Genomic DNA, 15,769 nt, shown 5'->3' with positions numbered 1-15,769 from the left:
ATTGTTCATTATCCGTATTGCACCTAGCAAAATGTAGGCACTGCATGATTCTGTACATGGATAATCGGTTTGCACATAGGATGGGAGCATGTTTTAAGGTGTGAAACTGCTCCTGCATTTGGTGGGGCTATTCCTTGGAGACCCTATGGGCATAAGCCAGTTAAGAACCACCCAGAGCCAGCTTTCAGAATTGGTTTCAGTTTGTTTCTTTCAGTTCAGAAGTCAGACTTGGAAAGTCACATATAAACTATTTGCAATGTGGTGCTTCCAGACTGGCCTCCTTGCTCAAACTGTTACACATCTCTTCGTTAATAATAATAATAATAATAATTTAAAAAAAATATTTATACCCTGCCCTCCCTGGCCAGAGCTAGGCTCAGGGCAGCTATCACCAATAAAATCACAATAAAAACATAATAGGGGAAAAAGAGAGGGGAAAAAACCCCAATTTAAAATATCAATTAAAATACAATTTAAAATGCAGCCTCATTTTAAAATAGCCAATAAATCAAGACCATAAGGGGAGAGAAACAAAAGGGTCAGACCGAGTCCAAACCAAAGGCCAGGCGGAACAGCTCTGTCTTGCAGGTCCTACGGAAACATGTCAAGTCCCACAGGGCCCTATTCTCTTGTGAGAGAGCATTCCACCACGTCGGGGCCAGTGCTGAAAAGGCCCTGGCCCCAGTTGAAACCAATCTAACCTCCTTGAGGCTCGGGACCTCCAAAGTGTTGTTATTTGTGGACCTTAAGGTCCTCCGCGGGGCATACCAGGAGAGTTATTGCCACTTGAGCTTGCTATCCTGTCTCTCGTCTCCTATTCCCCAGGTAGATTTGAGGGTCCCCCCCCAATAAACCATTGCCTTCTGATTAGAACAGTGCTTTCAAACAGCTGGCCTTCAGGGAAGGGTTTCCACACTGATTTCTCTGCAGAGGGACCCCTGAGCAACCCTGAGCAGGATCTGGAGTCCTGATCCTTACATTGCATGTTCTTTTTATATGGATGGAGCCACCCACTGGTTTGTTTAGAACCATTCCAATACACCTATGGGACTGGGCATTGCCAGGGAAGATCACTAGTTGCTAGCCATTTTTTAGGGAAACTGGTCCACCATGGATTAATTTGTCTCATTGAGGAACCCTTTGATAATGTTCTAAGGAAAGTAACAGCTCTCTGAAACACAGTTTAGGAAACCTAAAAATTATTTATCTGATCCTGACTAATTACATATTTATTATGTCCATCTTCCCATCAACTACAAGGTGGCATATGTGGTTCTCCCCCTGTCCATTTTATCTCACAAAAGCTCAGCAAGGTAGGCTAGGCTGAGGCCTGAGTGGGGGTTTGAAGCTGGGTCTCCCTCGTCTTAGTTCAACAAACTAACTGTAGTCCCGAATCATGGGACTATTGAAACTTTCCAGCACATTTGACAGTCCTTCAGAAATCCATTCCTTTCTTTAGTCAGTTTTTAGGTCTTCTGAACCATTGGCCAATTAATCGTAGGGGTAATTTTACAAAAAAATAATAATTGATCAACATTCAAACTTATACTGAAAACAGCTGGTCAGAGGGTGTGATTTCATTCTTTAGAGGAAGGCACTGCCATTAAATCTTTCATGCAACATCCTTTCATACCAATTTAAGGAAACTGCAGCTGCTATGTCGTTTCTTTGTTTTCTAAAAAGCAAAATCAATCCACTTAAGAAGGAGGGATTTTGAAACCGTGATCCAGGAGAACTCTGGGGTTTTTCACAGCAACTGAAGCTCCTCACTAAGAAGAAACCAGTAACAGCACACAACAAGCCACTGAATGATGGGTTGCCTAACATGATCAAATTTCAAGGGATGCATTGGGAAACTATGCATTTTGGTAATCTACTGATAGATTACTGGATAAATTACATGACATCAGTAGAGCCCTGAAATATATATCCCACATCTTCTCCAAGGAGGTCAAGGTAGTGTACATGGTGGTATACAATTGACCCTGATGGAGTATTCAACCTGCAGATTAGGTTGGTCAGTTCAGGATACAAACCCCAGTGCCTAAGCCAAAACTGTATTGCATCTGTAATCAATAAAGTTGTGGTCTGCCTGATCCCAAGAACTGCCTTGCTGCATCTTTATTACTCTATCTGTCCATGGCGATCATGACATTTGTCTGCTTGCTGCTTCTGGGCCTGCAATGAATTTCGGTATTTGATTACACACACACACACACACACACACACACACACACACACACAGAGACATTTTATCCAAGTATGTGCATTTCTAGTAGACATTACTTGGCAGGAGAACTGCATTGCAAAATTCGGGGATGTGTGACTTTCAAAGGATGGCTGTATTTCAGTCTGTCTATTGCTTGAAACTGAGCTAACTAGGACTTTGTAAAACAAAACAAAAAGGAGGAACAATAAAATTAAGTAGGTTCAACTTTAAATGCAAACTGAATTGAATTTATCTCCCAATCCTAGGGTGAAATTTAATGGCAGTGGTGGCAGCAGCATTGCAGTTCCCCTCAGAGAGTGTAAGGCAACATTCTCTCCTCTTTGCTCACAGTCTTTCCTCTAAGAGATCCCATGTCATAATGTAACATTTTTGAAAGAGGACTTGTGGGGCAAAATGGTGGGTGCTGAGAGGGGTGCCATACCCTCTCCCCCAATTGAATTGCCTTGGAAAGATGCAACATCCTGACATAGGATCACTCATGCTCTTTAAACTTCACCCCACCCCTCACAACTTTCTCTGAGTCCCTCCCCTTGCACCTCAAACTGACCCCTTTTAAAGGTAGTGGGAGGGGCTTCATAGAGTGACTTACAAAGGAATGATATATAAGAAGAAATGATGTTGGGAAGTGACAGGAATCTCTCCCCTCCACACACATATCAAATAAATGGTGGTGAAACCCAAGCAGTGGTGGTGGGTTGGCTTTGGTCCCCGCTTTCACCCTGAAACTACCCAAATTGCAGCCAATAGTTTCTATCCAAAGGACTTTCTCCTTAAATCTGGTAAAAAAAACCCAAGCAATAGACTTATTGCCTAAGTAAAATAAAAAATAAAATAAAATTCAGAAATCAGATCCCCTCCTGTAATAGTCATGAAATGGTTAGCCAGCTAAATTTCAGCTTGAATCTACAAGTCATGGGTAGTTGCCAGGGTAGGTGGTTAACTCTGTTTCCTAGCATGTGCTTTGTTTCCTCCTTTTTCTTAAATGTTATTATTTTTATTAACATATTCCCACATGATGCTTTCACTTGAAGCCTTTAAGTGTTTTCCCATATTTGAATCAGGGACCCCCCCCCAAAAAAAAAGTGTGTGTGGAAGCTTAAAGATGGTTTGTAAAAACCTAGAAATGCTCTACAAAGAGATTTCCTCAGGTTTTTTTGCACGACAAAACAGTGATATTAGCACATTTAACTGGGGCACAAATGATTTCTGCAATTTGTGTGGGCGTATCTGCAGCTGACTACCACCAGGCAACTTTCAGACTAAGGATACGTACACATCATACATTTAAAGCACATGACTTCCCCTAGAGAATCCTGGTAAATGTAGCTTGCTTCTCACAGATCTACAATTCACAGCACTCCTAGCAAACTAAAATTCCCAGAATTTTTTTGTGGGAAGCCTTTGCTTTCAATATATGATTGGTACACAACCCAAAACTCTACTGAATGCATGGCTGGCCATTGCAGTAGAGGAATGAGGCTTGATGCTGGTATGTGCTAAGGTATTTGAAGTGTGCAACTAATCAGAGACAACCAATGTATTACACACAGTGAGGTGGCATGAGAATAGCCCTGCGGGATCAAGCCAAAGAGGGCCAGTTTAGTCCAGCATCCTGCTCTGATAGCCAACCAGATGCCTACAGGATGCCCATAAATAGGACCTGATGGCAACAGCATTTTCCATACTTGTGATACCCATAAACTAGTATTCATAGGCAAAATGCCCCTACCCCTCAAAGTCCTGGTAAAACAGACACATCCTCCCTTTTTTCACACAAGAGCACAGCACCCATTTTGGATGGGGCAAACTTGCCCCGAAAAGTACCTTTTTCAGGGCCACGGTTTGAGGCACCATGCTGCCCTGAAAAAAGTGTGTCTTTGGGGGCTGCAATCTCACAAGGGTCACGTGAATTGTGTGGGAGTGCAGCCCCAGAAGTGTCTTGGGTTATTCCCCCCCCCCAATGTGTTGGAAGCTACCTTCAAGAGTAGACGAAGAAAATAGCATTGTGGCTAGCAGCCACTGAAAGATGAAGATTGAGGCAGATACAGGTGGCAGATACAGATTTCTGGAAGGCATATCCCTCCCCAGGCCACACCCCTCACTGGTCTTGTGTAACACCCTCCTTGAGTGCTTTTGCCAAGCTAGAATGTGTCCCCCCAACTCTGATAATGCCCTTTGCTCTTCTGACTGAAGCACAGCTCTTCTGATTGCTTCACCCATGTTTCTCTCTGGCTCTGTGTTTCCCTCAGTGTCATGTGGACTTCAGAAAGCTGCCCTTGGGAGAAAGGTGGCCCTCAAGATGAAGAGGGTTCACCACCCCTACCCTAGCACAATTCATTAGTTCCAGCTCCTGGTTCCCCTCTGATAGCTACCTAATGCTCAGTCTGCGTGCATTCAGGCTTGGGTGGCAGGTGGTGCTAGCCAGAGGCCAAGCCCCTGAAATGGGGCTCTGCCAAGCCGCATTACAAAGAGAGACGTGTCTACAGCCAGAGTTCTCTTGATGAGCCCATCATATGGCCTTCATTATAAAGTATTGCAAAAGCAATACTTCTCACAGTATTTACAAATGTAAACCACATGGCCAGGCCTTGTAATACTCCACGGACAACTATGCTAAGGGACTGAGGTTTTTTTGGCTTTGCTTTATTGGTCGTTTTATTTTATTTGAAATATGAACCAGGCAAAGGGGGTTTCCAGCCTAATGCTTGTTCCAGTCCATTATTCTTCCTCCTCTGAAGTTTTCTAAAAAGCAAAGGGGAGGCTTAAATATGGAATGAAAGATCCACCCGCAAACAGAGGACATAATGTAATGTTATTTGCCAAATCAACACAAAATGAGGAATTAGTTAACCCAGGGCTCTTCCCCCACCCCTTATTCTCCCCCTTTTTCTTAGCCCTTCCATTCAATTAAAAGAAATAAAAATATAAACCCCTAAAACCTACTGCGCTTGTAAAGTTTTATAAGTCATATACAAAGCTCCTTGCATTTACCGCTCGAGCTGAATCAATATGGTTATCTACCTGTCAATTTTTTTGTGCTCTTTAATCCAGAAAAAGTGCAGGCCCTTCCTTTTCCCTCTCTCTCTCTCTCTCTCTTTTATAGCTTGCTGAGGAAGTACTAAGCTAATCAATATATCCTGTGATAAGGGGGTGATTTGAAACACATATAACAAAAGCTTATCATTTCACTGTACACTGAACCCGTCAAAACATTTTCTCAGAAGGAATGGCAAGAGAAATCTTCCATGTTTCACGGCTTAGGTGGGTGGTGTCAGAAGCGTTACGGGACTTTTCACTTCCCACTTTCAGAGGCCTGATTGCTTCCGATATATAATGATCTACAAACTGCCACAGTTTCCAGAGAGAACAAGGAACGGCTAGCTAAGGAGGAATGGAAAGTTCCAAAGGTATTTCCTAGGCAAATCATTGAGTGATATATAGGGATATAAGGCAGAATCATTTTCTGTTCCACCTTGTATTTGTCAGAAGGCAGACTTTGGTAATATGGCACCCTGAGTGAGGACAAAATTTGGCACACATACCCAATTGGGACAAAATTTGATGCCCTCCCTCCCTTTCGCTTTCCGTTCTGCACATGTTCTCAAGTGCATTATGTCCTAGTTGCAGCAACTCAATTGCCCATTTAATGAGTAAGGTAAAGGTAAAGGGACCCCTGACTATTAGGTTCAGTCGTGGCCAATTCTGGGGTTGCGGCGCTCATCTCGCTTTATTGGCTGAGGGAGCCGGTGTACAACTTCTGGGTCACATGGCCAGCATGACTAAGCCGCTTCTCGCGAACCAGAGCAGCGCACAGAAACGCCGTTTACCTTCCCGCCGGAGCAGTACCTATTTATCTACTTGCACTTTGACGTGCTTTCAAACGGCTAGGTTGGCAGGAGCAGGGACCGAGCAACAGGACCTCACCCTGTCACGGGGATTCAAACCGCCGACCTTCTGATCGGCAAGTCCTAGGCTCTGTGGTTTAATGCACAGCGCCACCCGCGTCCCTTATCTAAATGAGCGGAGGAAGAGGAGGATGCATCCCCTCAGCTCAGCACTCTGTGTGGGGGAACTGCCCAATCCATCCTAAATCACCCGGTGCTGCATCTGTTGCATGCCACACTGTTTCCATTCCACATCAGTTCATATTCCACTAAAAGCTACTTTATTCATCTCACTGTCTGCTGTGCTGAAATCATGTAACTTACATAATTAATTACATAAATTGCATAAGTGACATTGCCATTGTGTTACTCCACCCCATTAATTTCTGTGCAAAGGAAACATAATGCAAATGTGGAATGGGAACTATAACCAATTGCGCATTGTTTGCAGAATGAAAACAACAGCAACAGCCAACAGCACTCACGGCAAACCAAATTCACTCATATTGATTTCCATTCTAGACATGAGATGAGCAAGCGAGCACCAGCAATTTCTGCCCCTGCATCTGTTTTCATTGGAATTTTCCAATATCCCTAGTGATAAGAGAACTATTCAAAATGTTCCACTGTGAGAAATCTCAAGAACACAGTAAGCTGCGTAATACCAAGTCAGAGCACTGGTTCTTGTAGTTCAGTATTGTCCACAGAGTGAGCAAGTCTCTCCAGGTTTCAGTCCCAACCTAGAGGTGATGGCAACTGAACCTGAGACCTTCTCCATGCAAAGTCAGAACTCTTATCACTGAGCTATGGTTTCCCCCTTAATTAAGCAGGATTCCATTTCTCATGATTTTGAATAAAGGGCTGATTTCAAGATGAATGTTGAAAGCCATCAGACTCATGGGTACATCTAGCTGAGTTTTGTCCACACTGACTGGGTCTCTCCAGGGTTTCAGACTGGTAACTTTCCCAGTGCTTACTTGGAAATGCCAGGGATTTGAACCTGGGATATTCTGCATACAAAGCTGAAGCTCTGCCTCTATACTCTGGTCTTAATAGAACAGATCCTCTAGTGCTAAACTGAACCTTCCTCTCACTCGTGCTCTGAAACCAATGCTAAAAGATTTTTGGCTTCTACTCACAGTTCTTTGGATCCAAGGCTTTGGTCATAAGCAGCCCCCCCCCCAATTACACTATATTTTAAGCACACACCCCTTCAACTGTTGTCTGACTTAAATATTCTCCTTCAAATTTGTTAATGGATATGTTTTTGTTTTTAATAGACAGCAAGAGTGAACACATTTATTTGCCTTTGCAACCTCATTATTTTCTTTCCGTGCAATTATTTCCTTGCCAAACAATACTGGTGACAAATTGCAACAGACTACTCCGGCAGATTTTTAACCAAAGGTAAAAATAAACAGAAACATCTGTAAAGCAATCTTGTACACAGCTACGTTTATTAACAAATACATTTTTCTAATAAAACACCATCTGCAAGGAACCCTCAGCTTCCACTTCATATAAATAGGTCTTTTTACGGTTTTCAGATGCTGTTCCCAGAAAATTATTCCAAGCTCTCCTGCAAAACACATCAGTCTTTGTTGCTCTTTGGAATGTTAATAAATAATGGCAAGGGATTTCCCTCCTTCTTTAAAGAAGTCAAACAAATTATTGGCCCCAAACAATTATTCCAAAGGGCGGGCAGGCAGGGGTTTGAATGTGGGTAAGGGAAGCCGACCTTTCGCAATAAAGCACCCTAAGAATGTATCATCACTTATTCAGGGTGTAAAAAATATTACCAGCCACGAAATAGGTATTTTGGGAACTCTGCTAGGCAAGTCCTGCTATTTCCATCTGTTTGGAAGTATGCAGCGGTAGACACCACCTTGCTTAACACCTCTTAAATGTAAAATAATAGTACAATATTTATACCATGTGGATTCACTTTGGAGAGCTGCTTGTATTCAAGACTAAGCATATACAGAGAGCATGTAACAGAGAGTCAAGTTCTACATCAGGGTAACCCAAACACTACAGGGAAGTCCTCTTATGTAACTTGAATGAGTTATGGTGATTTTGCAAAGGACTTCCCAGGGCAAGGCTGAGCCCTGACACACTGGGATAGCTTCTGAAATTTGGTCTGGATTTAAAGCAGGGCTAGTCAACTTGGTGCCTTCAGCTCTCATGCAGCCTCAGCTGCATTTGGAGAAACAGCTGGGTAAGCACTGGATGGTGCCTTGGTTTTCATGTGCATGCACTTACATGCACATGTACTAGATACAAGACAGGCATGTTTCTCACTCTGGAGCTTGCTTCTAGAGACCACATGAAATAGAATCATAGGATTGTAGTGTTTGAAGGGACCGTGAGTGCAATCTAAAGGAGTTGATCCCTGAAGAATGGCACCATTAGAAGCCTTACCCCCCCCCAAAAAATAAACCACCTGCCTCTTGTGGGTTAACTGCACAAAAACTTTTTTTTGCTACTAGATGTGAGCCACAGAAACAACGGCTGATTAGACTGAGAAGAAGGATGGATAATATTAGTGCTGAATTTGAAAAATACTGAAAACGCAGAGACATGAGTGAGGATGATTATCTCCAGACTTCTGGAACATGGGAAGTCCCAAGAAAATTTTTATAACTGGAATACATAATTGGTGTATTGTTATTATTGTAATTTTGATTGATTTGATTTAACTTGTCATTAATTGGAAGATTGTTATTGAAAATGAATAAATGCTTTAACACACACAAAAAGAAGCCTCATCCCCAGGGCCGATGTAGCCATTAGGCAGGGTTAGGCAGCTGTCTTAGGCAGCAGAAACAAGCAAGGCAGTGCCCCCGTGGTGCCCTGGCTGTCCTGCCCCCTCTCCTGCTTGCAGAGAACTGGCATCAGCACCAGCACTGATTTTGAGTGACATCACATCAATTTCCAGCAAGCTCTTACTAAACTTGCACAAGATCTTGCAGGCATGTGAGATCTAGCTGGAAACCAGTGTGATCTCACAAAAAAAACCACTGGCAGAGGTGGTGAGGTGGGTGGCAGTGGCAAGGCAGGCTTTCCCATTTCACCTCAAGCAGAAAAATGGGGTGCTCCACCCCAACTTACCCAAATATTTTTTTAAAAATATTTTTTAATATTTTTTTAAAATAAGTAATCCACAAAAGGGACAAAACAGAGATTGTGACTTAGCATGGAGAGGGACTAAGTTATTATATGTTATATAGTCATTAGAGCTCCATTCAATGGGAATTATTTCTAAGTAAATGTGGATAGGATTGTAGTTTTCATTCTTTCCCAGGTAACTAATTTCTATGAACCTGGATGCACAGCATATTTACAACCAAGTTTTGTCAAGATGAGAACTATTACCCATTGCAGCCAATGATTATTGAGATTTCCACCAACACTCCACATTTCTTGCACTACAGAAAATGGGCTCTATCTATCTATCTATCTGTCTATCTATCTATCTATCTGCTGTATAAATACTTCCCAAGGTATCCATGTTGTGCAATTCTTCTGAAGATTTTAAATTGACAATAACAAAACAAACAACAAAACCGCAACCCACTGACACTTTCCTATTTTTAACCACAGACCTGATTATGTTGACCACACTCTTGGGGTCAGGTAGCAGGATAAGCATAACAGGACGTGCTTCCTAGTAATCTTAAAAATAGACAGAACAATCTGTGTGAGACCCAAACAGCATGTCAAAAAGAGCTTTCTTTTCAGCTGCAGTGCCCAAGCAGTGAACAGATATTGAAAGCACATAATTTCCAGAGCTCCCTGCGAAGAGGAATTGATGATTAAACCACTTTTGGAACTGTAGGTCTGCGAGATGGAGAGGGGGGTCCCCTAACACCTTTCAGCATCCTGGGAAAAAAACTACAGCTCCCAGAAGTCTTTAGGGGAATCCATGACTGTTTAAACTGATATCATAGTGCTTTAAAAGTATGGTCCGGATGTGGGGTAAGAGACTGTCAGTTAAACAGATAACTGATGAAGTGTTGTGGACTGAAACCCTGGAGGCAAAAGAGGTAAGTAAACAACTGAACAGATAAATAAGACTTACTTCACTAGCTTGAGGAATGTTAAGCTTTGGTAGTTTATTCTTTGAGCTGGGTCCAGTGGTCTTTCCTTCCAGTGGAATCCCAAAGGGTTGGTTTCCATAAACGCCTTCAATTTCTATTGGCATCTTCAGTTCCGGTGAGTCGTTGGGAACCTGGTCTTGACCATCCATTGGCCTAACGTAAGCGGTGGGCTTTTGCTGAGTCATGCTGCCCTTACAGTGGAGGCCCGGCAGGAAATTTTGAGTCGAAAGACCACTATTTCCTGACAACAAGGATGTAGATGGGAGTGGAGATCCAGGCCCATGGCCCAGAAACTCGAGATCCACTGGAGACTTTGAGTGGCTGCTTTCTTTGTAAGAGTGTTCTGCCACCACTGATTTTGAATGGGTATGCCTCCTCGAGTGTGACGAGGATGGCGTTGCGTTGGCTTCATCGCCTCCTCCGGGTTTATGCTGCTCGCTTTGGCAAGCATAGCGGTCATCATACCTGCCTTGTGGAGGTTCGTGGGATGAGCTGTGCTTTGTCCGACTTTGCCCACTCCCGGACTGACTTGGCTGACCACCGTTGGAGCTGTGGTTGACACGGGACCAGTCAGTCCTGGATTTCCTGCTGCTCTGGTGACTGTGCACTAAACTTGAACTGGACGATATAGCCGCAGGGGGCGGCATCGAAGCTGAGGAGTGCCCCGTGATTTGGTGGGGTGGGACCATCCGGTTCCTTTGTTCTGGGAAAAAGGTCTGTTCGTTTTTATCTACTGGAGTTTGTGGCACAGAATTCTGTGGGATTCCTACAAGGTGGCTCTGGTTGGAATGGTTGGTCAGAAAGTCCTTCATCTCATCGTAGTTCCCCAATGTATTCTGGACACGGTTGGCTAGAGCGTCACCTTTGTTAGTCTGAAATACAAGAAGGGAAACAATGACAACATGAATATACCTCAGTGATTTCACTATTCAGCATGGCTGCAATCTTAATAACATTTACTTGGACATCTTACTGGACTCAGTGGAATCTATGCCTAGGAAAGCAGTGTTAGGATTGCAAGAAGCAGCAGGGGTAAGTAGCGGTGCTGTTGAAGACAAAAAACAATGGACTCAGAATATGACTTTTCTCGGCTCATAATCCTTGGATGCATTCTGAGGAAAGCTCTGTTGCCTCAAAAAATTTCCTCAGCATTGAATTTAAATTGAAAATATTATGAGCTTGTGTGCCAATTTTGCACCGAGAAAGTCTACATTCATTCATACACCCCCCCAAACATAGACAACATATATTTTTTAAAAATCTGCATAAACCTGCTCTTCAGATAGAAAGTGTCCTAATTATGGACTACAGGTTCCACATTTATAAGCATCTATTACAATAGCCAGTGCTATAGATCACTAATACTCTTCCAACATAGTTACGTTGCATTTCTGCTGCAAAAAAATGTTAAATGATTGCATCTTGTAATTCTGTTAATGAGACGATAAGCTTCCAAATTCTTCTGTTGTTTTTTTTTTTTACTCTTTTCCCCATCATTCTGACCAATTCAGTTAATTTTTGCCACCATTGTGAGTTTTCACTTTCATATCCCATGCTTTTACTGTTGGCTTTTACTGCTGGCAGTGTTTCCTATGGGGATTACATGCTCTGATTATGTATCTTTTCATTATTACAGATCTCTTGATTGCCATTGTTAGTGCACAGAATCGCAGAATCATCAGAACCTATAGCTTAGCAACTGGGAAGGGCAAGCGAAAATCCTTAGCGTACAAGAAGGAACTCAACATCTCTCTTGTTGAGGTGTGGAAAGAAAGTCTTCAGCATTTGTTTTGTCCCTGCTTAGTGTGTGAGGTAGGCACCCCTAGCCACATGCGGATATAAGCAGTCAATAGAGTTCATGCCCATTTGGCTTGGGCTGCATGTGACATTTCAAGTTGAGAGAGAAAGGTACAAGAAGTGGTTAGTGCCTGCTCTGTTTGTAGTATCCCCTACAAACAGCAGCTGGAGTCCTCAAAGGCAAGTCCGGCCTTTGACCCTTGAGCTGCCAGCCTAGAGCAGGGGTAGCCAATGTAACAGCCTCCAGAACTACAATGCCCACCATCCTTAACCATTGGCCATGCTGGTTGGGACTGGTGGGTGTTGTAGAGCACAGCATCTGGAGGGGCTTCACGCTGGGTACCCCAATGGAGAAGAAAAGGGAAGCGCGTAGAAAGGCTGGCAGCAATGGCAAACAGGACCCCCAGGCAGTCTACTATGTTAGATGGTGAAGGTTATAAGTTATAGCTATCTAAGGGTTTGTACACATTACCATTTACTCCAGCGTGCTCCCGCCGCTGTTTTATCTAAGCCAGGTTCACACGACGTTAGCCACAATCCATCTGTGTCCCGCAGCCTTAAGGGGAATACTCCTCTTTGGGTGTGTTTCTCCTGAAACCAGGTTCCATCCGGTTTGAAAACAGAAGCCACAGTTCTGTCGCACTCTGAACAAGTTCGGGCGGCTTTTATGCATGCATGGTTGGCAGTGCACCCACACACCACAGGGGAAGAAATCGTCGGGCGAAGGCATCCCCCTGCCTCTGCTTTGGTGTGAACAGTGGTGGGAGAAAGCGACTGGGAAATGCAGCGCAGGGGAAATGAACTTCAGGCTGCTAGGGTGAGCAGAGTCTAACTCAGAGATTTCCAAACGGTGTTAGTGTGTCAGCAGCAGTCTTTAGGTGCGTTGTGAGAATGCTTCCCGTGCTCCTTCCAGGGCTAGAAAGGGGTTAGTTTAACCTCCAGTTTGCTTTTCAAACTGAATCAATGTGTTACGAAATGATGCATGTCTAAAAAGTGTGTCACCAGCATGGAAAGTTTGGAAAGCTCTGGCCTAACTTGTCGTATTACATTGTGAGGCAGAAAACTTTAGAAAGCTTTTCTTAATATTATTGTTCGGCTCAGTGCTTTTTTCTGGGGGTACGCAGGGGTACACATACCCCTAAACATTTTCAATATGAGTAGGATAATGAGAATACCCCTAAACATTTTTTTAAAAAGAAGAAAAAAAGCACTGGCTCTGCTACCATGAACTGTTACAGCTTTAGGTCAGCTTGGTTGTTTGACAAATTTCTTCTAAAGATTGCTTAAGATCTATTATAAAAGGAATATATCTTTATAAATTGTTGCCAGCTAGATTTGGAAGTCCTCTGTTCTGTTTTCTAGAACCGTTTAGAGTCTGTTTTGCAAATCTATGATTCACAGTTATTTTCTGTGCAGCAGTTATTAAGCAAATCCTGACTCATTTTTGACATTATTATGTTTTCATCTCCAGTGCTTTTCTACTCTGTTTTCCAGACTGTTTCTTCTTTCTCACCCCAAAGAATCCATTTATATGAACAGGAATTTGTACACAGATTATTGCTCATTTTATGGGCCAAAGCTACATCTGAGCAGTAGCTAGAAATAATTTTTTAAAGAGAGGTAATTTACTAGGGGTAACTTGAGTCTACCTCTAAAGGAAAGGGGAAGGGTAGCCAAGTGTGAATTGGCTCGAAGAAACTTAATGATTACACAAATTCCCCTGAACTAAATACATTTTTTTGAGGCTATGAGTGATGTGCTTGTTTTTAAGTAGGGGTAATATTAACTATTTTATTCCACAGGAGGATGCAAATCCAGGAAATGACTGGAGAAAGTATGTAGTTTGCTGAGATTAAGAGTGAAGTGTATCTCTAGTTTTAAATTGGGGTGGGTTCCAGCAGTGCCATTGCTCCTTTAGGAGCGACAAATGCTGTTATATTTTCATCCCTGTTTCCTCTCCATTTTGATTATTTGTGATACTTAAAAGTGGAACTGGAGGAGGCATAATCAGCACCCATGGTTCTATCAATGCAACTGTAACAGAAAAAGGTAGATCTAAAGGTATTCAGTAGTTACTTTTTATCTCTGCTGCAAAATGAAATGGAAAATTGGTCTCTCTGGACGGGTGTATTTCTGAAAGTGTATTCTGGCACATGTCCGTGACACAACAAAAGTGCATTAGTGGTGGGTTTATTCTGCCATATTAGTTGCTCTGCGACACTTCCCCAATGCTACCACATTATTGCCGTGTGTGGAAGGCCTACAGCACATCAAACGTAGAACAATAATAAACCAGAACATTTGTGGAATAAAAAGCTATGGGATTTCATGGAGGAAAGCAATCAGAAGAGTATCCCCAGTGATTACCACAACCTGGAGTGTTGTCAGATCGTAGTCCTTAGGCCTGAACCCCAGATCTATTGAGGTGGCCCCAAACTCTTTTGCCCTTTCCCACCTTTTCTCAACATTCTTTTTCAAAGAAACCTTGCTCATAGGGTTAGTCTGCAAAGCGCAGCATGGAGGAGACCCCAGCTACCCCGTCTTAATTCCCCAGAAGCACCCATCCATACAAATCAGGCAATGCAAATTTTATGCAAATGCACACTCATGCACCTGTGTCCCAAATCCGTTAAGTAGTTTGCAACATCCCTGATCATAACACTGGAGTATAAGATTATGAGGAAAGGGTGGTGGGAATAGGAAGAATGCATTTCCCCCCTTCAGGTTTTCCTCCGAGGGCTTCTATTCAAGGAGCTGTGCACTGAAGTAAATATTTAGAAAGCTCATCAATTGTGTAAAGCTAAGAATTACACTGTATACAAGAAACAGTTTTGGGTTTTTTAAAAGCACACACACCAAAACTGAAAACAAAAAACCCCCACTCTTAAATTGGTAATTTTGAGTGGCAAAAAAGTGCATTCCGTTTAAGCTAAGAATAAGCTCTTTGTGCCTGACCCGCCTCCTTCAACCGAAGCTGCACAATGAACTTGTTTGGGCAGCAGCCAAAGCTAGCCTAGGCTCAGCCCCCCCCCCCCATTTTTTAAACAAGGAGATTCCATTGTGCTTAAGGGACCGGGAGGAATTACGATGCAAATGGTGAACACTTGCTTGCTTGTTCTCCTCCTCTCATATCCTCCCTGCAGTATTGCTGAGGCAGCATTTGTGTAAGGGGCGGGGAGCTGGGCCGCTGCCACTTAGACAATTCTCGTCTTAAGGGTCTGGTTACGCTTTGCGGATTTTCACTTCTGGAAAGGTGAGGAAATGGGAATATCTGGTTGCCTGGTAACAGTTCAGTATCAACATCAGAGACTGCTTTATACTGACTGAGACCCATGGTCCATCTAGCTGACTGGCAGTCATTCTCCAGGGTTTCAGGCAGGGATCTCTCCCACCCATACCTGGAGATGCTGAGGACTGAACTTGGTATTAATCAGTATTAAGGTAACTTCATATGTTCCTATGAGATTCCTTAAGTGTATGCAGGCATCAGCTTGGCCAGAAAGAATTATAAGGAGCTAATATATTTTCTATGTTGTTTGGAAGGCTGATCTCTATCATTCAGGGTGTAGTCATCACCCAGTTACAGGTGTCTGAGATAAACATTTGATCAGGTACTGCATGGATCCCAGTTGTCTGACTCTATAGTAAGCTTTCCCCTAAACTTACTTCCTTCCTTCCTTCCTTTCTTTCTTTCTTTCTTTCTTTCTTTCTTTCTTTCTTTCTTTTTCTTGTGAAGAACTAGTTGAAAACCCATTTCA

At 42.9% G+C, this 15,769-nt stretch overlaps 1 protein-coding gene across 12 annotated transcripts in view; it reads right to left on the bottom strand.

Moving 5' to 3' along the window:
* The window catches only part of AFF2 (ALF transcription elongation factor 2), a 386,246-nt gene that overhangs the window by 259,795 nt on the left and 110,682 nt on the right, over positions 1 to 15,769 (bottom strand). For all 12 annotated transcript variants that reach the window (XM_083595537.1, XM_083595543.1, XM_083595532.1 and 9 more), the window contains exon 3: positions 10,196 to 11,086. In XM_083595537.1, coding sequence (XP_083451663.1) covers positions 10,196 to 11,086 — 891 coding nt within the window. The remainder of the gene's footprint in view (positions 1 to 10,195; positions 11,087 to 15,769) is intronic.

Source organism: Podarcis filfolensis (genome assembly GCF_964270895.1).
Source record: "Podarcis filfolensis genome assembly, chromosome: Z".
NCBI lineage: Eukaryota > Metazoa > Chordata > Lepidosauria > Squamata > Lacertidae > Podarcis > Podarcis filfolensis.
The sequence above is the reverse complement of the archived record's forward strand: the minus strand, read 5'-3'. Positions and strand labels throughout refer to the sequence as shown.